Source organism: Pagrus pagrus (genome assembly GCF_965226575.1).
Source record: "Pagrus pagrus genome assembly, chromosome: 5".
In the NCBI taxonomy this organism is placed as follows: Eukaryota; Metazoa; Chordata; class Actinopteri; order Spariformes; family Sparidae; genus Pagrus; species Pagrus pagrus.
In genome coordinates this window covers 35,294,514-35,317,245 of record NC_140189.1, presented here as the reverse complement: position 1 = coordinate 35,317,245, position 22,732 = coordinate 35,294,514, and the positions used below count along the sequence as shown (strand labels likewise).

The following is a 22,732-nucleotide window of genomic DNA, read 5'->3' as shown; positions in this document are numbered from 1 at the left end:
TTTAAAGACTTTTACAATGTGAAGATCTCGTTTCATGTGATTTATGTCCTTGTTAAAAGCTGTTCGGTTTAATTCAGATGACTTTTTAACAGTTTGACCTTTGACCCCATTTTGCTCTTTACAGGTGATGGGAAACTGCAATCGAATCATCCTTCTGCAGTCATTAGTGTAAATCAATGAGCCCCGTGACAATCATCAGATTAAAGCTGTAGCCTACAACAGGAATTCACGGTGTAACAATCAACACCAGCACCTCTCCTGCTAAACAGAACCTGACTGACTATTAACACCTTTTCTTCCTTTTATCTCCTACTCTCACTTCCTGCCAGTTTCTCACAATAAGATGGTGATTTCATGAAGATCTAACAAAACGTGAGAAGGACAATAATGACCTGAGCACGTGTGTGTCTGCAGTCGGAGCTGTCGCACAGATCATTAGGGCTTTGTGCCATAATTAACATCTCGATCCCTCAGAGGAAATATCACATGCTGTTTGTCTATCTGAGCCGTTTCCTCTGAAGTGCTGGTGACTTTAGTTATTGATCGTCATCCTATTAAATGCTGATCTCCTGCTTTATGGGGACGACGGTTTATTTGGGAGTATTTTCCAAGCTGTCAGTTATTCTCAATGAGGTTTTGCTAAGGAGACAGGTGTAAACAGCCTTTAATCTGTGAAAATGAAGAGATGTTAGGGTGTGCAGCTCACTGCAGATGTCATTTAATGCTTATTTGACTTGTGGTCCAGGTACGGATGAAGACGCCATCCTGATGCTCCTGACATCCCGCAGCAACGATCAGCGCCAGCAAATTAAGGCAGCGTATAAAAAGGCCTACGGAAAGGTAAGATGAGCCGCTGGGAACGAAACCGAGAGCCGACGACAAGCGGCGGTGAAAATGATGGATGGTTACGGTCACGTTAACACTGTGTCCTGATGACACTTAATCCAGCTCAGAGGTTTCAGGCTTTCTACACTTCCTTTATTATTTTCTTTACTTAAGAAATCATCCTGGCAGAACTTTATATTTTAGTTACTGTGAATATCTCCGTTAAACGTTGCTAAACCACACTGTGTTAGTCCGTGTCTCAGTAGTCTGTCTGTGACAGTCAGCACCTTCAACCTTTAAACTGTGTCAGCGTATTTTGTGCTGCAGAGCTTTTCAACCAAACATTATTCATGAAGGAATAACTTGTTCTCTGATGACCACTACTTTACACTGGAGTTCAATTCAAGAGCAACTATTAAAAAGAAAAGTTCATTACATCTATTAATGCGCTCTCATATCGATACTTATATACTCCTACATACTGTATGTGCACCTGCCCTGCACCAGTGCTTACAAATACATTTACAAATATAAGTATATTACCATATATGTATACGCACATTGAAGTCCGATACACGTAACCTATCACTGAAGGCTGCAGTATCAGCCTGTAGTAACCATCAGGACTTTATATGACTCAGATTATCACACGGTGGAGAGTGAGTGACCTTCGACCTCATAAACACACCTGATAACAGACGACAGTAGACAGCAACGTGGAGGCCAGCAGCTGTTTCGTCTTTTCTTCTTTATATCCTTCAGTCGCTATAGAGAGGCGGAGTCACGCCCTCCAGTCACCGTCATCAGAAACCTTGTCTGGTAGTGAGCGAGAGACAAATCACTTCACCTGTTTGAGCTGAGCCATGAATCACACACATGAAGTCCGTCGATTTAAAGATGATTTTCCAAGAAAGTCTCAGTTTGTCATCGAACTAATGAAACATGAGATGAATAAGTGAAAGTACGTCATTAATAAGACGACACAGCCAGCAGTCGCCTCAGTGACGTCGTCTCCTGACTGAAACATCGTAGAGCTGCTCCTGTATATGAGCAGCTCACAGAACTGCACCAGTTGGCTCCATGTTGGTGTTGGTTCTGGTGCTGATGAGACGTAGTTCACTGAGCGCTTTAACACAAAACCACGAGGTTTGACTTTAACACAACAAACTGACACTTGTTGGCGTGATGATCTTTTAAATTGACAAACATCGTGTGTGTGATTCCTGGCAAAACTCCAGCGAGATCAGAATGATTTGTCTCTATTCACAAAGTTCTTCCAAAATCAGGTCCCATGAAGCAGCTGGAAGAGGAGCTTCAGCTCTCTGCTGTGCCGACGCACATCGTACAGACACAGTGTGTCCACCTGCTCGTGTGTTTTCATGGGCTGTGGAGCTGGAGCCAACAACCACCTGTGATGACTGCAGAGTCATTCACCACATAATGACTACAGATTGTTAACTGTCAACCAGCTGTTAGAAGCTCCAGCTGTTAGAAGCTCCAGCTGTTAGAAGCTCCAGATGTTAGAAGCTCCAGCTTCACCAGCTGTTAGAAGCTCCAGATGTTAGAAGCTCCAGCTGTTAGAAGCTCCAGCTTCACCAGCTGTTAGAAGCTCCAGCTTCACCAGCTGTTAGAAGCTCCAGCTTCACCAGCTGTTAGAAGCTCCAGATGTTAGAAGCTCCAGCTGTTAGAAGCTCCAGCTGTCAGAAGCTCCAGATGTTAGAAGCTCCAGCTGTTAGAAGCTCCAGATGTTAGAAGCTCCAGCTGTTAGAAGCTCCAGATGTTAGAAGCTCCAGCTGTTAGAAGCTCCAGCTGTTAGAAGCTCCAGATGTTAGAAGCTCCAGCTGTTAGAAGCTCCAGCTGTCAGAAGCTCCAGCTGTCAGAGGCTCCAGCTGTCAGAAGCTCCAGCTTCACCAGCTGTTAGAAGCTCCACACCAACCAGCTGTTAGAAGCTCCAGCTGTTAGAAGCTCCAGCTGTTAGAAGCTCCAGATGTTAGAAGCTCCAGCTGTTAGAAGCTCCAGATGTTAGAAGCTCCAGCTGTTAGAAGCTCCAGCTGTTAGAAGCTCCACCTCCACCAGCTGTTAGAAGCTCCAGATGTTAGAAGCTCCAGCTGTTAGAAGCTCCAGATGTTAGAAGCTCCAGCTGTTAGAAGCTCCAGCTGTTAGAAGCTCCACCTCCACCAGCTGTTAGAAGCTCCAGCTGTTAGAAGCTCCACCTCCACCAGATGTTAGAAGCTCCACCTCCACCAGCTGCAGCAGTGATCCTACTTGTACAGTGTTGCAGTAGTATTAAAGTCTAATAATACATAACACAAATACTTCTACTGCTAATGTTCGTTTCATCACTCCGGCAGCCTCGCTGCGTGTGGTACCAGGCTGCCTCAGCCTCGCTGTGTGTGGTACCAGGCTGCCTCAGCCTCGCTGTGTGTGGTACCAGGCTGTCTCAGCCTCGCTGTGTGTGGTACCAGGCTGCTGTGTGTGGTACCAGGCTGCCTCAGCCTCGCTCAGCTTCCACTGCACACTCAGCATCTAAAACCTTCTGTCATTAATGATCTGGCAGCAGGTTGACAGTCATACAGGGGAAATGGATCACCAGAGCCGTGGGGAGACCAACATCCTCCAGTGTCCACGGGCCAGAGTGCTGCTCCATCAGTTATACGAGGCCCGGGTCATTTGATGCTCTCCTGCTCTCACTGCTCTATCACACTGTCAAGTTATTTCATGACCACCTGTGGACTGAAAGCAGCGAGGTCATTGGCTTTCTGCTTTCTGCCTGCTGTAGAGGCAGCCGAGGCAGCCGGGGAGAAGAAGGGTTCACAAGTACAACGAGTAGCTTCCAGAATATCTCTGAACGTTACAGTGTTTTATCAAAATGAGCCGACAAAGGAGCCATTTCCTTTATCACTGTTTCAGTGCACCTCTAAAATGTAATGGCTGAAGAGCCTCAGACCACTCATATGCAATAACATCTAAAATGAGAACTGGAAATACTGACATCTTAACGTAATGTATCCAAGGCTACATGCTGCAGGTTTCATTCCTCTGTGACTCGGTGTGTAACTTCTGCTCTGTGATGCCTCTTGTGACAAACTGTTTATGGGAATGTGATTCGCTGGCTTCTTAGATCTGAGAGGGGAAACAGATTATGATGTGGCCGATAGATGCTTTCTGTGAGACGGCTCAGATATTGAGCTGTTAAAGAAATGACTTGTCTGCCTGCTGAAGACTTCCGGCCAAGAAAAGCAGATTACAGGATCCCTTCAGGTGTTTGCTTGTTTTGTTGTTGACACTGTGTACTCGCTGCTTCCAGCAGTTATATCCAGGCTGTGTTCATCTGCAGTGTCATTATATGTGATTCATTGCACACACAAATCAATAACAATGAAGCCATCTGCCAGCAATATGTATTTTTGATTCGCTGGTAGTTTAAGTAAATATATTTTGCTTTCTCCAGGTACATTTGTAATGATCCAAACAGTTATCTGTTTGTATGGTGGCAGCAGTTATCAGGTTACAGTGGGTTGCAGAGGTCAGAGCAGACAGGGTGGTGTCTGCACACATTCAGTCGCTGTGTCTGAAAGTTTACAGTCAACAAAGAACCGTCAGAGATGAACTGAACGCTACCGTAGTTCATTTGGACTCTAGAGATGTCCAGCTCTGTGCCAGCACGAGGGGCTGATGATTGAGTGTGCTGATAAACTGGCAAAAACAGCGTTGCAAAAGGAAATAACTGTCAGTTCAGCTGGGACAAAGTGAAGGGAAGCAGTGATCAAGAAGAAAGTAATGGAGACACGGCAGAAAAGGTGGGAGGATGAGCAGAAACGAAGAGGGCGTCATGAAACACATGTTGCACTATTTACGTTCAGACACAGCGCGATGGGTAGGATTTAAACTGAGGTGGAACTGCATCATGTTACAGACTCTGCACTGTAAAGCAGTTCTGCACCAATCCACCAGTAAACCAAAGGTTTGTAATGATCACCATCATTTACATTTACATTTCTTCCCATCTCAGACCTCGAGTCTCACATCCTAACTCAAACAAAATGGCAGCTGCTCATTCTGCCATGTGTGTCTGTGACTGCCTGTATCCATGACAACGGCTGTCTGAGGCTAAAGCTAGTGTTAACGTCTTAGCAGGCTAACATCATTGTTAGTTTATCCAGCAGACTAGCATCAGTGTTAGCCTCTTCAGTAGGCTAGCATCAGTGTTAGCCTCTTTAGTATGCTAACGTCAGTGTTAGCCTCTTCAGTAGGCTAACGTCAGTGTTAGCCTCTTCAGTAGGCTAGCATCAGTGTTAGCCTCTTCAGTAGGCTAACGTCAGTGTTAGCCTCTCCAGTAGGCTAGCATCAGTGTTAGCCTCTTCAGTATGCTAACGTCAGTGTTAGCCTCTTCAGTAGGCTAGCGTCAGTGTTAGCCTCTCCAGTAGGCTAACGTCAGTGTTAGCGTCTCCAGTAGGCTAACGTCAGTGTTAGCCTCTCCAGTAGGCTAACGTCATTGTTAGTGTCTCCAGAAGGCTAACGTCAGTGTTAGCGTCTCCAGTAGGCTAACGTCAGTTGTTTCTCTGGTTGTTTCAACTGTCTAACATTATTGTTAGTTTTTCCAACAAAACATCAGCGTTAGTTTCTCTAACAGGCAACACAGTATGTGCCTCTCCAGTAGGCTAACGTCAGTGTTAGCCTCTCCAGTAGGTCAGAGTAGCCTCTGAGTCATAACATTTAAGTGTTCATGTTGTTCTCCATCTTCTTTGTCATTACCAACAGACCTGACAGCAGTGAGTGGCAGTTATCCTGAGGATAGTCTGTGCCATCCTAATATAGGATTCCTAACTCTTCCTGTGTCACACTGTTGCTATATATTGTTATATCCAATATTGTTTATGCATTTAAAGACTATCAATGGAGTGAAATGCCAGAGAGACAGCTCATTCGTTCGGTTTCCTCCATGTTACAGAATGTATATGATGATATGAAGATAAGTTCCATACAAACACAATTATTCCTGTTTTGTCGTTCTCCTCATTAATCATCAGGACTTGGTCAGCGCGTTGAAATCGGAGCTCGGTGGGCTGTTCGAGAGTCTGATTGTAGCCCTGATGACTCCGGCTATCTCATACGATGCTTCCCAACTGCACAAGGCTCTCAAGGTAACAGATGGAAGTCAACTCAGAAACTCCAGTTAATCCAGACTGCAAGTCTTTTGTATGCAAATGAGTTAAAACCCTCAGTCGATACAGTTCATTTGCTTTTGTTTGTGGTATTTGTGCATGTTTGCTCCAACATTTGATGGGGGAGCACGTGAGCATCAGACCTTTCTCATGGCACTCATCTCTACTCACCACAGCAGTAAAACCACGTGTGTGAACCACTGACGGTGATGAAGGCTTCCTTCTTTTTAAGCCATGCCAATAACCCAGCATGCACAATAACATCGGCCCGTATGAAGGGAACTCAGCTGTCTGTGATAGATGAGATAAAGTGTCTGATGAGGACTCGTGTCAATTTAAAATATGAATGGTTTAAAGCCATCCAGAGTTAATCTTCATTTGGTTACATAACATTTAAAAGTGAAAATATTATAGATGGATGTGTTGGCTAATGAATGGATATGAATGGCATAAATATTGTCGAGTAGAGAACAATGTTATTGATGTATAGGTTGAGAAAAGCTAATACATATTTATGTGGTTCATTAGGCTGTAAGAGAACTAAACCTCCACTAATCATTTCATATTAGTAAGAAATGACTACAGATATCGTTAAAAGGTTCAACCACAGATAATTATCATCCAACTCTGTGTCTCTGCTGAGCGCTACAGCTGCAACTACCGATTATTATCACTCTAGACTCATCTGCCCATTGTTTCCTCAATAAATTAATTTGTTATTTTGTCTATAAAATGTCAGAAAATTGTCTTTCCCAGAGTCCAAAATGACGTCCTCAAATGTCTTGTCCAAAGCCGACTGTTACAGAAACCAGAAATATTCACATTTAAGAAGCTGGAATCAGAAAATGTAGATTTTTTACTTTATAAATTAGGTTGACTTGATTATCAGAATAGTTGCAGATTAATTTAATATTGGACAATGAATTGATTAATCTCTGCAGGTCTATTGAGTTCCTCTTCTGAAGTCACTATTTTGTCTTTATCAGTCTTCAATCTGCTATTAAGACCACATTTCCAGTTCTGCCCAGTGGCCATTCGCGGTATTGCAGCTAATGTGCGCGTCTCCTCCGTGACCTCCACTGACTTCCTCTTGCGGCCCGCATCCGATTCAAGACCATGGTGCTGGCCTTCAAGGCCGTCACCAGAACTGCACCCATCTACCTCCAAACACTGGTCAGACCACACGCCCCAGCGCGAGCACTTCGCTCTACCACATCAGCTGGCCGGCTGGTACCGCCATCGCTGAGAGCAAACAAAGACCTCCAAGCAAAGTCCCGACTCTTCTCTGTTCTGGCGCCTCAGTGGTGGAACGAACTCCCGACCAACGTCAGGACAGCAGAGTCACTCGCCATCTTCTGCAGAAGACTCCAGACTCACTTGTTCAGACTTCACCTCGACCTGCAGAGCATGACTAAAAAAAATGATATGCACTTGTATGTTCTGACCCTCAGCACTTACATCACAGCACTTATGTACTTATGGTATCTTGATAAATAGCAGCTACTTTGCTCCGATGAGGGCTTGAAAATTGTTTCTATCTTTTCTACTTTATCGACGGCGATATGTTGTTTCTTTCTTGTGACAAATGTACTTATTGTAAGTCGCTTTGGACAAAAGCGTCTGCTGAATGCCGTAAATGTGAATGTGAATGTAAATGTGCGGTCTTAAACGCATTTTCCCCACAGGCCACCAAAATATAGAAGAGACATCTGTAAAACTGCTAATAGGACACTTTGAACTGCAAACAAGTTCACTTATGACACTTTATGATTCATATTTGATCCGTGGAGGTTTCATATTTGTAAAAATTTCCTTAAGCTGAGAAAAACCTGAGCAGAGCAGGAGCCCACGTCAGGGCCAGCAGGAGAAACACTTCAGAGGGCAAAGACTTTCTTTATGCGCCAAGCGAGCAGTTCTCAGTGCAGGGATTAGACGCCATCTTTGCTGTTGTATACATCAAAAAGACCCACACACAAGACACGGAGGAGCAGGCGAGCAGAAAAACAAAAGTGAGCTTTCATGATAAGAAGCTGTGGTCCAAAAAAATCAAAGGCAAGCAACAAAAGCAGCCAACTGAAGCTAAAACTGAAGGATCTGAGGAGCACAAAGCCTGAGCTAACTAACTACAAGGACACAGGCAGCAAACACCAGACAGCCTGACAAAGACAGACGGACAACCAGACTTAAACAGGCTAAAAGAGAGAAGACGAGTGAAACTAATGGGGCAATTAAAAAAGGTGGGAGACACAAAGAAAACATGAGACATCAGGATAAATCCATGAAATGAACAGGAAACAAATAACCAAACCATGACACTTGCATTGAGTATCTTCTTATAAATCTGTGGCAGCAGCTGTTTTTAACTAACGACCTCTGATGAACCCCGTCAGCTGATCAACCAAGTCGAGCATTAGCGTGTTTTTTACTTTATTTGTTGGAGACCATCTAGAGGAAAACTTTCTCAAATGAACGCTGATGTTGCTTTGTGTCATTGCAACTTTCTAAGGTTATAATGTGTCACACCCAACAGGCTTAAAGACTCAAATAACAGTTCATAATTTCAAAACTTTTCCATGTTGGGAAGATAAGAAAATATATATCTTCAACAGGCAATTCATCTGACAGAAATGTGTTTCTGACGAGCTTTGTGAAAGGGACTGATCTCATTGTTGAAAACTGAGAACAAAAGCAAGGACACGAACCACTTAGTCTGATGAACAAAAGATCAATTTGTGATTGCTCTGGGTCGAATCTTCTTCTCGCAGCTTCTTTCATAAAACAAAATGCACTGTGTGTTTTTTACTCACAGTGTCCTCCAGAGAGCGTCTTTCCTCCGGCTGTGAGACTCTTGAACTCGTCCTCAACACTCCAACAGAAAAATACGCCTCTTTTCTTCTTGTGTTGCATGAATCTACTTGATGCATTTTGTTGTACAACCCTGTTACGGCCCGAAGTAAACAAACACGACTCGAACACAAAGAGGCCAGTAACATGTAGGAAGGACGCCGACTCAGCACAGTCAATTAGAATTTGTTCATTTGTTCAACTCAAAGCAAACGGCCGAACACAACGAGCCCGAGAAGAACATAACCGAACAAAAGGACAGGGCAGGAGGTCCTGGCCAGACTGAACAAAAGGAGGGAAGACACCCCAGACCAGCCGGCCACGACGGTCGAGTCCGGGGGCTCCTCCCGACTGCAGCTGCCCCACCGAAAACAACTAACCTATGGAGGGAAAACAAAAGAGTACAAAAACAGGACTACCAGGAACTCAAACCCAAGTTAAAACGGCAAAGCTCTGGCGCTCTAACAGGCCGGGGAACTGAACCCAAACCCGCGGCCAGCGTTCCCCCCCCCCTCCGGCACCACACCTGTATGAGAGAGAGAGAGCCGCCCTGCTGCTGCCTCCTCTTACCTTGCTCAGGTGATCGCCAGCACCTGAGCTCAGGAAGGCAGAGCAGGGCGGACACAGAGCACACACACTCATAGGGTCCTGAAACTGGCCACACGTAACAAAGCCTGTGTTGTAAAATGACAATCCAATGAACCTTGAAACCTTAAACTTAATTAGCATATAGCATATCTCATGCTTCCTGAACAAAAGAGGCCCACAGTCTGCAGAAACACATGAACATGTGACACTCAGCACTCAGTACGATGCTCGTGCTGCATCATGAAAACATCTTTCATACGGGGTCATTTTCATGAATTAAGTAACCTTGCCTTTGTCTGCATCTGCTTCAGATTTATTTAAGGTCAGAGGTCACGGCTGTTTTTCATTAGAGCTGCTCGACAGATACAATCCTCTTATTCTCTTTGCTTCCCCTCACGTTTCTTATCTCTGACTGTCAGTGCAGGTTGAAACACCTGGGAGGTAACAGAGCACTTTCTTTTCTCTTCATATCTCCTGCACCAAGAGTTCACAGCACAATAACATCCGAGCACACATATCACTTATTGATACTGTCACTTCCATCCAACAGCCTGTTTTACACCAAGATGTTTCAGCCACTATGCTTCTTTAATGCATTACGAACCTGCCTCTGCTGCTTTTTATGTCACACTAAAGGCTGAGGGAGTTTGAAGGAGGTTTGCCTGAGATAATAACTTCAGCACTCCTGGATTCTCTTCTGAATTATTATTCTTTAATCACGTTTACATTTGCATTACCAGCACGAATGAAATGTTCAATCAAAGTGAAGGCAAAGCATTTAGGACTTGGCTGCTGCATCCCCGTCACACCCGCTGCTCCATTTGTTTGCTGAGAGGTTAATTACGGTGAAGAGAAGAGAATGAAAGTGTGGCTGAGCCTCAAAGCTAATTCTCCTCGGTAAACTGAGCTTCTTCATCCTCTCATTTCATACCTCTTTAGCACATTGTGCTGACAAATTATACCTCAGCCATTTCCCTCAGCCTTTTTTCTTAAACAATTTTGAGCCTAATCACTTTTATTGATGTTGACAAACCATGAAAAAAGGTGAGATTGTTATGAGAACTCGCCGCCACACAAATCCATGTCGTCTCATCCACATGTTGTGTTTGGTTCAGGGAGCCGGGACTGATGACGACGTGCTGATTGAAATCCTGGCCTCCAGGACGGGCGACGAGATTAAAGATATCATCAAAGTGTACAAGAAAGGTGATTCACTCATGTTTCTGTTACTGAGGAGCCGGGCTGAGGTTTCTCTCTGCTTTATTGTGACAGGCTGAAATGTGCAACAAGGCTGATGAGATCTTTAAGTTTAGAGAGAAAATCTTGTTTTGTGTTAATGTGCCAACAGCTTTCATTAAGCTTCGTCTACACAGACTAGTGTTGCTGCTGTAAACCAAATGTCTTACTTGAGCTGAAATCAAATGCACTTCAGTCTCAAAAGCACAAGTAAAAGTAAATTATGGGATTGATTATTGAATCAGCATTTTTCTAATAATTGGAATCAGTTTTTTTTTTTCCAATTGCCGATCAAATAATTAATACCAAACACACAACTGTGGCTTCGGTGTGTCAGGCAGTAAACATGTGATATTTGCCTCCAGAATGTAGAGTTGTTGTATAAAGAAGCAGAAAATGGAAATACTCAAAGTGCAAATGCTGCAAAACTGTAACTGTAAGTACAGTAATTGGGTAAATGTACTTAGTTACATTCCATTGAGAATATATACTCTTGCCCCTCAGAGGTTTCCTTTACGTTATTTCCATTCAACACGTTCTCACTCAGTAGTTTTTGCCACCTGGACAGGTATCCGACAGAGAGAGGCTGGAAACACACAGACAACATAGAGCCAGACGATTCAAATCCAGGTGGAGCTGCTTGAATGACTTCAGATGTGCTCGTGTCTTTTGCACCTTTTGCACAAAAATGGAAAAATAATATTTCCTGGAAAGCAAACTCACATCGTCTAAACTGCTTCTATCTGCTTTTATGTGCAGTTTAATGCTAAATCGATTGATTGACGTCTTCATCAGCGCTGTCAGGTGGAGCGATGTTGAAATAAAACCAGAAAATCATTTGCTGTCAAGACAAAGTAACGAGCCACGAGCCAATTTAAATTTCAGCAATTGTAACTGAATGATTTCATAGAGCCGTCTGTGACTTGTGACAGTGTCGTTACATTTAATTCTAGGGAAACAATTATTTCAAAAATAATTTCATAGGATTGAAAAACACAAGCTGAAATGTAGAGACTGTAAACTTTCTTAAAGTCTGGAAATATATATTTTTCTTATCTCATATATATTTGTAGTATCTAGTATTCTCCAGTGAGTAGAAGATGCAGAAGACTCTGGTGCATAAAGTCTATTTACAGTCAATGGCGTAGCATCATTTGCACCTCTCTTCACACTTGTCTCACTCAAATGTGTCCCTGTGAGAACGTCGCCAGAAACGTCTCTAAATTGCGACAAACCACAATGGAAAATAGTATCTGACAGCGAAGGCACTGAAAGCCAAAGGAAAGGAGGCCAGTTGATCTAATCTGGACGAAAGAGAAGGCCACGCTGTCCTTTAGCCGACTAATCAAATCGCTGCTGTCGGAGATCCTCCTGCAGAGCGGAGGACGGTCCGCTGGGGTCGATTGCAGCCATCGGTGACTGTTGTGAGCTGGAAGTGTAAGCAATCTTCTGCCCCTCTTCTCCTCTTTCTTCCAGAGTTCAGCAGCAAGCTGGAGAAAGATATCTGCGGTGACACCTCAGGGCACTATCAGAAACTACTGGTGATCCTCCTGCAGGTAGGAGAAGGGGGGCTGCTGCCACAGAGACTTGTGTTTCCTTTCCTGATAATGAGAGTCTGGTGAGGCCATTACAAAGTCATGAGAGGCTTAGGTGTGGGTTGGAGAGTGGGAGGGGAGGTGATGAGAGCAGAATACACTCCAGTAGGTTTCTCTGATGTGTTGTGGTCTACAGGCAGAAATGTGACCTGGGACTCTGTGGTTCATGTAATCTTCAGGGCTTAACTGGGGAAAGAGACGCAGGTCTGAGCTCACGTGTTCCCATCCACACTGACCTACTGTGTTTGTCAACCTGTCCTCCGGTCTGTCTTCCTGTCTGTCTGTCTGTCTGTCTGTCCTCCTGTCTGTCTGTCTGTCTGTCCTCCTGTCTGTCTCTCTGTAAAGGGGAGCAGAGAGGAGGGAATAGACGAGGAAAAGATCGAGAAAGACGCCAAGGTAAGAAAGCAAACACATTAACAAGTTAGCATGTTTCCTTCTGCTTTCAGTCTTTATGCTAAGCTAAGCTAACCTTAACGGCTGCTGGCCGCAGCGTTGTGTTCGATGAACAGACATGACAGTGTTACAGGTCGCTATAGGTCAAACTCCTCCCTGCACAGGTACTGAATGTCTGCATGAGACAAGGTGAGGTGCAGAAACTTCTGGTATGGGTGTAAGAAGAGCACCCCCGTCCTTTGTGCTGTAAAGCAGTCAAACATATTGTTTTGCAGAAACTAAACTGGTGCTTCAGTTTTAAAAGAAGGTAACCTAGAGACACTTGTGGTTATATTGTTTTCATTTTCAGTTTTGGTTTTGTGTCAAGTTTCTCTAGTGTGACATCTAGTGGCAGTACAGTCACATAGACCCTAACAACAGGGAGATGGCCGCTGTGGCTCCGATCAGATGGTTTCTTCTTTCAAATGTCAACACATTAAATTTATGATCTTATTTGTGTGGCTGCTCTCAAAAGGGTAATAAAGCTAAAGGTCGAGGCTGAAGAATCGTCAATATGAAAAATTAATTAGAGGATGTAAACCTCCGGGAATGGAACAAATTGTTTCCCATAAAACATTTATAATTATTGATTGTTTTTATTTGAATAATCTTTGTGTATCTGAGCATGAGGTGAGAAACACACAACATAAAGGATCATGAAGGCAGACCTTCTCTCTCATAGCAAAGACATATTGAGCAAAACAAAAGTTTCCTGTGTTGTGTTGGCGAGTACGAGCTCTTACATCAGTGCCGTCACCGTCTGTGTGTTCAAATAAATCACGTCTGCAAAAGGTTGCTGTGTGTGTGAGCTGCAGAGTACAAGTGTGTACCTGCCACTACAGGACTTGTACGCTGCTGGTGAGGGCAAGGTCGGCACAGACGAGGAAAAAATCATCAAAATTCTGGGCAACAGGAGCGTCGAGCATCTCAGGGAAGGTGAGTCTGTTTGTTTCTGCAGCATATTTATTTGTTCTCATGTCTGAATGTAGAATTATCACAGTTTGAAAACAACAAACCACCACAATCTGTTCTTCTCATACACTATTATTTCACTTAAACAGTTATTTGAACAGTAACTGGCCTTTACAAATGCTGTCTGAATTATTTATGATGAAGCAGTTTCACTGAATTAAAGAACTTCAGTGTTGTAGAGAAATGCACCAGAGGAAATGCTTAAGGTCAGTTTTTTCACCCAAGAAGAAAGAAATTGCTGAAAAATTGTAAAAAGTACAAGTCACAAATATCTTGAGAAGAACTGAGGCTGAAACGTGTCCACACAGAGGTTAGACATGCAGGATGAGAGCACTTCAAAATACAAGACAGTTTATTAAGGTGTGATAAACAACAAGCACAAGCTCAGCAGCGTCCCGACGGCAAAGATTACTCACTGCAAAGAAAAGGTCAGACAGGATCAGTTAATCAGTCAGACACTCAGCTGGACACACACTGAAACATTTGAGTGGACGGGCTCTGAACAGGTCGGATGATGGGTTACATGAAGCCAACATGAAAGAGAACGTGAAGAAGGGAGCTGGCAGAGGATCTTCTGCAGGTTCTCCCCAGTGTCTCTCCAAAGTATATGTTTCCTGACCTTGTACTTCTATGTTTATGCTTATGGACCAGAATTATAATAAAAATTATATGTTTCATTCAGATCATTTATTTAAAAACAAAAGTGCTTTACATGGCAAAACATGATAAAAGAAATTCAGCGTCACAGTAAAATAGATTCAGGCAAATAACAATACAGAGAATAAAATAACCAACAACAGAACAGGTGATGCTTCTGAGGGGCCTCGTAATGAGTAAACACAGTAGAGTCTATTTTATTTTTAAGTGTTAGTCAAAAGGTAATTATTATCAACATTATTATGTGTCAGTACGATTATATAAGAGTGAGTAATAGCATCATAAATACAAAGTTTATTTGGATTATAAGACATTCAAAAATAAGACAATGACATTAAGAAACTTGTTCAGAGTTTATAGATGCTTGAGAACATTTATAAAAGTCTCATGAGTGAACTACCAACACAGTTACTGAGTTTAACTAACTTTTATCACTTATTATGTAGTTGTTAAACCTTCACTGAGCTTTTTGTTGCTTTATTAAGATTAATACATAACTTATTAACTATTTATTCACATTTAACTATGTACTTAAAACCAGTTAATTATGCTCTTAGCTAGCAAATACCTTGTTTGGTTAATAAATCCATTATCAGGCACTTTTTGACAGTTTACAGGTTAGTTTAACTAAATGAATGTGTTTTTTTAATGCTGTATAACATAAACAATTATTAGAAACTCAAAGTTCATGCCGTCTTTACACAGATTACAAGCTGCTTATAAGTGTTGTGTGACTTGATGATGTCATCAGCACTTCAAGATAGAAGTATATATATATATATATATATATATATATAGGTATATATAGATATATAAGTGATTTTAGGCTCTTTTTAGTGGCACCTATATTTAATCACAGCCCTTCTAAAGAATAATTATTATTTTTTCTTCTAGCTGCATGACTGTATGTCTGTGTGTGACTGGAGAGAAAAACAGAGAGGGATCAACAGTGTGAAGAACCAGATGAGGAAGTGGACAAATAGTGAAGATTGTTATTGTGACAAAACATTTTATTAATATAATTTTAACTGTGTGGGAGCTGAGCCCCCCCACAGCTCTGATCCTGTATGTAGACACATATATAATACCCATGAGACACATGTAGTCTTATTTACACTGAGGCCTACATTTCTAATAGGCGGGTCATATTCTGCCTTTGGGGTTTTGCCTTTCCTTTATTGTGTTATGTCGCATTTCTGTGCAGGTAAAAGGTCCACAAAGTGTCCACGCTAAAGGGAGGAGTTACTGTCTCCCACAGGAAACACTGCTGCTCTGCCTGAAACACCTGGTCTGGAGTCGAGCCTTTACTTCTGTAACTCATGTGCATCACTGTGTAACAGGCGTAATATAAATATATTTATATATTTATTATAAAATATATACACTCCAGTCAGTCAGCAGTAATACAGCTGCTACTGCTGTAGCTGCGTTATTTTAGATCACACTACCTTGCTCGGCATGACCCGCCCTACTCTGCCTCTGATTGGCTACATCCTGCCCGTTAAGTCACCAAAGATTCAACAGTGGCAGGATGTCTCACTTTGTGGCTAAAACGTTCAAGACACCATGTGAAAAGCGATGCTGCAGCATAGAAAAAATAATGTGTTTTTTTGTAAGTATGTTAACCTGTTCTACTACGACCCCCAAATAAAAGTATGAACCTGAAAATTAGCATAATATGACCTCTTTAAAAGACCCTTGTTACCTATTTAAACACATAAAACATCAGAACTGAAACATTCTAAAACTGATTTGTTGGGCTGACAAAGAAAAATGCTTTAATAGTTAAACAAAACTTTATTGACGGATGAGTAGCTGGGATGTAAACCTGTCAAAGTCACATCATACTTTCATAAAATGACTCAGCTTGATAAAACCACAGCAGGATACTTCTGCCTTTGTTACAAAGAAACAAAACACCAATTACTCTCCCGACTACAAGTGGCTTGTCAGAAAAGCATCAATGTAGGTTGTTCAACGTGTCTGATCAGAGAAGCACTGCTGTCAGTTTTCTGTCTCCTTGGAAACAGTATTTACCACTTCAGGGTGTTTCAGGAATATGGCAGCGACCTGTGTTTACTCTGACGTCCTGTCTCTGGATCTAAACTTAATAAAGATTGTTCAAACTATGGTGGAACGGCATGTTTTATGGCGTAAATAGACCTCTGAAATAAGCACATACACATATTATTATTGAATTATCATCAAGTGGTAAAGTATAACGTGGGTGTTGTTCTTTTTGGTTGTAATGGTGTCCTCAAAAGTGGACTGTGGTTCTATACTACAGATTAATAAACACAATGCAATAACTCAGTCAAAATCACACACTCATACAGAATGCAAAGAAAAAACTAAGCACTGAAATTAAGTTTCTGTTTCACAGTTACCCTGAAGTCAATATGTTTATTTCCCTCCTAGCAGAATATCAAAAGTGTGACTGTGGTGCTTTGTTCTCTGCAGTGTTTGACGCCTACAAGAAGCTCTCTGGCTCTGATATCGAGGACAGTCTTGAAGGAGAGACCACCGGGAATCTGGAGAACTTACTGCTCGCTGTTGGTAAGACCTGTGATTAACCAGGGTCGTACTTAAGTGATCATAAACAGGCGAGAGTGGAGCTCCCTCTGGGTTTTTCTCTGACATGCATGTTAGAATGAAGTACAGCAGGAGATAACACTTGGCAGGAGAAATCAATGCAGATTAATGTGACAAAAAGTCTGTTTCACACTGAGCCTTGTGAGTGTCTGATGTTGTCTCTCCACAGTGAAATGTGTCCAGAGTGTTCCAGATTTTTTTGCTGATCGTCTCTATAAGTCTATGAGGGTAGGTATCACACTGTACCTTCATACATGAACGTGTGTGTGTGTTGTGTGAAGTGTCTGTGTAAGTGTATTTATGTTTAAAGGTGCAATATGTAAGAATTCATTATGTTGATAATTTTAGTACATTTGTTTAATGTTTTGGACTAAAATTCTTACATATTGCACCTTTAAAGACAAGACTTCAAGTATTGGAAAAAACAACAGACAACAGAAAAGTAAAAAATGTAATAGAACATATTGAATTTAACTGATGTCTTGCAGTACCCCGTGAGGCCTCTAGGGAATAGTTACAACATTTTTGTAATATACTTGTTCCTTCCTCTCTGTCTCTGCTGGTTGTGTTATTACACGTTAATTTTTGTACAAATTGAACAAATAAAATAAAACATATAGCTCAAGTATAATAAGTGAGCTTCAGATTTCATTTTCACACAAGAAAAATTAAAATGATGATGATGATTTTTGCTGTGGTCTATACTAAACAACCATACATACATGTTACCTTAGATCTGGAGAATATGATTTGTAGACCAGCAATGCTACTCGTGACACATTTTAACATGTTAGAAAATTGCAGCTCCTGCGATTTCGGATATGGCTCCTGGCAATGTTGTGATTTTGATAATATTTCAATTAGACAGAACCAGGTCAGCTGTTTCTATGTCTCTCTGATTTATCGCTTTGAAGAACAATACCAGCGGTTTGGCGTGTTTGAAAAATTAGATACACTTCATATCACAGCTAAATATTGTGCTAATGTGTTCTCACACATTATGAGAATCAGATAGCAGACTCTTAAAACTTGATTTGTAGCTGCATAATCCACCACAATGAGAATCAAACCTGAATTAATATCCTTTCAAGTCACATTATTGATGTCATGCGGTTTAAAACACATTTAAGATATGATACAATACGATACGATATGATACGATATGATACCGTACGAACGATATGATACGATATGAACGATACGATATGATATGATATGATACGATATGATATGAACGACACGATATGATACGATATGATATGATATTATAAGATATGATACGAATGATACGATATGATACAATACAATACGAACGATACGATACGAACAATATGATACGAAGGATACGATATATATGATACGATACGATACGAACGATACGATACGATATGAACGATACGAACGATACGATGCGAACAATATGATATGAAAGATACGATATATATGATACGATACGATACGATACGATACGACACGACACGATACGATATTATACGAATGATACGATATGAACGATATGATACGAAGGATACGATATATATGATACGATACGATACGATATGAGCGATACGAACGATGCGATACGATACGACACGATACGATATTATACGAATGATACGATATGAACGATATGATACGATATGATGCGATATGATACGAACGATACGATATGATACAATATGATACAAACGCTACGATATGATATGATACGAACGATACGATATGTTACAATATATTTTATTGTCTCCATAGTGGATCAGATAGCCAGGTACTGATGAAAGGTAGCAACATCTACATATCGAGATGGCATCAAGCTTCTCATTTAACTCTCAGCAAGTAATTGTACAAATGTTTTTTCCCAAAAGACTTGATGTTCACTATGATTGAATAATGTACATATTCTTAAAGAAGTTTGAAGACTTGAAAGACTAATTGATTTTCATATCATATACAAATGAAACCAGCTTGGAACGATAGGAAAAATACATTTACAAATCTAAATCTGTACCTTCTGAAAACAAAGTGTTTTTAAAAATGTTAAAGTAGCAACTTCTCTTTCAGAAATCAATTAACTGTACTGTTAGGAATTTAAAGTCTCCACCTGCAGCAACTCCAGCTGTTCATTATGTTCCTCAGCGCGCTGGAACTGATGATAACACCCTGATGAGGATCATGGTGTCGAGGAGCGAGGTGGACATGTTGGACATCAGAGCCAGCTTCAAGAAGATGTATGGAGCGTCCCTTTACAGCACCATCCAGGTACTGATCAGTGCTCACTGTGTTTCAGTATGAATCAATACCAGATAGTCTAATCCTTCAGAAGACAGAAAATGTAATTCTCTTCACTGTTTTCCTGCTGATGTTCTCAACATACTCGTCTGTTCCTCTGCATGCTTCAAAGCACCAGCTGGGTGTACCGTGGTTGTGCTGCTCATACACCATTCATGTCAGCGCACTGATGGAGTGCAGATTAGTGATTTACTCTAAATGCCTTGTTCAGCCTGATGAGATGGCTTCCCTTCTTTTCACATGAGTCGAAGTGAATTACTGTATTCTCCTGGGGCCAGATGTTCAGGCAGAGTTATTGCCACCCTCCAGTAAAACCCCACATGGCCAATATTGAATAGATAAATAAGTCATTACGAAATAACCTTTGAAGAAATGCAGTGAAATGTGTAAATGATCCAATATACATTTTCTTACAGAGTTCATTTATATTTAATTATAGCAATTATTATCTCAAATTGCTCCCTTTTTCAACCGTATTTATATTTCATGGCGGTATTTTTCCATGTGACATTTTATATCACGTTTCGTGTTCATAGAGCGTTCTCACCGCTGATAATTCGACTTGTCGATCACACACGTGTCACAGTTGTGGCTTACTGGCTTTTGGAAATGTGCCCAAGCCATCATTTATGTTATAACTTCCCACGTTGCTTTTCCTGCTGTGATTTCGTCGTGTTCATGACGAGGCTCGGGAGGTGAAGCAGAACACTGGTGGAAACATCGGAGCCAGCAGCTCTTTACACAACTACCTGCTAGCAGTGTACTTATACATGTATACACCATTTACATTTCCAGTATTAGATACTTCTGTTGTGTGACGTATTTGCAGCTGTTCATGAACAACAGCTGCACGTGTCCATCAGTGCATGAATGTGTGTATGATGATTGAATGTAGCATGTGTTGTAAAGCACTGTGGGTAATCAGTAGACTGGAAAAGCGTAGATGAAAATACAGTCTGTCTTGTTGTCTTATGAATATGAATTTTAATAATACTTAATTGCCTATAAAAGCTAATCATTTTCAGTCAGCCAGCTGTCTTTCAAAGTAAGTGTACCTACGTTCATCGTGGATTTATATAACACTTTTGAATACATTTAAACCAAACAACTAAATCTTACCAGAAGTGGCAAAAGTACACTCTGTCTTTACTCAAGTGGGAGTCCAGATGCTTCTCCCTCTCCGTCTGTTCCCGTCTTCTTACGTCCTTTATGTTGTTGCATCTCGTGCCGTGGGTTAGGGGTAGGGTTAGGGTATGGGTCACTGCCGTGCGTGATTTGCACTGATGGGTGAGATCTTGTGATGTTGGGAAGGTGTCAGTCATTCCCCTCAAAAACATTAAAACTAAAACAACAAGCCTGAACACAGTGGGGTCAAGAGAGACAATGACAATATGAGCAGTTTGGGGTCCAGTCTTGTTCAAGGACACGTCAACATGTGGGGAGGAGGAGCAGGACGTCCAACCACCTGGAGCTTCAACCGCCCGCCTGCATGATGAGCAACAATACCAGAAGTCTGGCATTTTGAAATAAATATGGAAAAGAAATGAGGAAACTGACTCAGTACTTTCTACTAGAAAACAAACTTTTGAATGTATAAGATTGATGAAATAATAATGTGTGTTGTTTCTGCAGGAGGACACAACTGGAGACTACCAGAAGGCTTTACTCTACCTCTGTGGTGGGAATGATTAATGCTGCTCTCAGCTGTGTTGAGCAGCACTGAGTGATGAGTCACCATGTTGCTGCTACACACCAGATGAGATTATTGATCCAGTGTTGTTGATTCTTTCTGACTTTAGCTTGCTATTGATTGAATTAGCCCGAATCATCCACTTTTCATTTCTGACTTTTTGATAATATCCTCTTCATGAACAGCAGTTACGGTGTATCCACTTAAACGTAGTTTAGCTTTTGTTTAATATTAGTCACAATTTGAACAGAGAACAGCTTCTTCACATTGAGTACAGGTGACTGTAATGTAGAGAATAAAGCTGTGTTTGACATATTTAAATAATAATTAAACTTTATTAAAAGGGTACAAATCATTACATTATGAAAGCGGAACTATTAGATAACTCATGATGATTCAATACAGGATGGATCATGAATTATTGTTGCTCACCATTAACAAATGATCAAGTTGCGACTGATCGATCATCAGTTAAAGGGAATGTTCACCCAAAGATGAAACATTTCTGGAGCATTCTCCTAAACAGCTGAAGCAGACGGGAACAACTCCACTGAAAATATCATGAGAGGGCTGCATACAGCTCGTCCAGCATAATCAAGTCTACGGAAGCCCAGAGATCCCACACTGATGCTATTTTCACCCTTTTTGAAGCCAGACTCTTCACTGTAGCTGCTCAGCTAAAAGTTTTGGCGAGTCTGAAGTGGGTGCACGAGCTCGACCACACGTCAGGGTGTAAATAATCTTTTCAAATCACTTTGGGATCTCTGGGCTTCTGGACACTTGGATTCTACGGACGAGCTGTATGCATCCATTTCTTTTAGGTTATTTTTTTTACATTTTAAAAAATGTAAAAAACCCAAACCCCCATCTACTTCAGAGACTGCAGAAGTTCACCTGACTCTCCATCAGCACGAGGCTGAGTAGATAATGATATGATAAATATCATGATACATTTTTGGGTGAACTGTTCCTTTAAGGAATTTTAACTCACAGTTACTTCATACAATAATCGATATGCATCAAGTTTGCTGGATTTCTGGTAAATAAAGGTTAATTTATATAACTGCATTTATGTTTATTGTCTAGATGTTTGCGTCTGACCACCAGTTTGAGTTATGTCTCAGTAATTCTATGAATTTCTTCAGTTGCATATCTTCCCTGCTGCTGAATCGTTCTTCTGCTTTACTGTAAGACTGCTCTGTATCAATGAAGGGTTACGTGCAAACTAACACAATCACATAAAATCATAATAACTTCATTTTCTAATGGTTACACAACAGGAATTTTGATACATCCTGGATTAATGCATAGATTGAAAGAGTCATGCATTTGTGAAGCTTTACTTAAATATAGTTATGTGCCCTTATTATAAAGTGTCACCATCGTTCTGCCTCAGTCATGTTCAGTAGTTTGGAGCGTGTGCTGAATGCAACTGAATTATTAAACTCTACATGTCGACAGCTCTCATTAATTACAAGTGATCTGACTTGAATTGCAATGTGTTTCTCAGTGATCAATAAGTAGATGGACACTATCAGACATTTCCTGGCTGGTGTAAAGACACGAAGGAGCCCGGATCAGATTAATAGATGAGAAATGACTTCGCTCTGCTGGAGTTGTTCCACAGGGTGGCAGCAAAGTCTCTGTTTTTCATTCTCAGAGACTCAAGACATTAAACACCACAGACATAAATGCTACTTTAAAGCAGAGAAACTTTGCTATAACTTTAAAAATCATTAATATTTATATATTATATTTATGTGGTATCCTTAAGTCACTAACAAGCTGTGCTATTTTAAAATCTGTATTCAAAAACTGGATTTGAATTAGTTCAGAGCTCAAAATAT

General features: G+C 41.2%; 1 protein-coding gene across 1 annotated transcript in view; it reads left to right on the top strand.

Annotated features, from left to right (window-relative positions):
• anxa5a (annexin A5a) overlaps nt 1-20,899 on the top strand; it is a gene marked incomplete at its 5' end in the record, with an annotated part of 30,897 nt that extends 9,998 nt beyond the window's left edge. The window contains 10 exons of the mRNA XM_084352364.1: nt 746-840; nt 5,856-5,969; nt 10,538-10,628; nt 12,135-12,214; nt 12,599-12,649; nt 13,528-13,621; nt 16,775-16,870; nt 17,076-17,134; nt 19,043-19,165; nt 20,828-20,899. Coding sequence (XP_084208490.1) covers nt 746-840; nt 5,856-5,969; nt 10,538-10,628; nt 12,135-12,214; nt 12,599-12,649; nt 13,528-13,621; nt 16,775-16,870; nt 17,076-17,134; nt 19,043-19,165; nt 20,828-20,887 — 863 coding nt within the window. The 3' untranslated portion in view covers nt 20,888-20,899. The remainder of the gene's footprint in view (nt 1-745; nt 841-5,855; nt 5,970-10,537; nt 10,629-12,134; nt 12,215-12,598; nt 12,650-13,527; nt 13,622-16,774; nt 16,871-17,075; nt 17,135-19,042; nt 19,166-20,827) is intronic.
• Between the last annotated feature and the right edge of the window lie 1,833 nt (nt 20,900-22,732).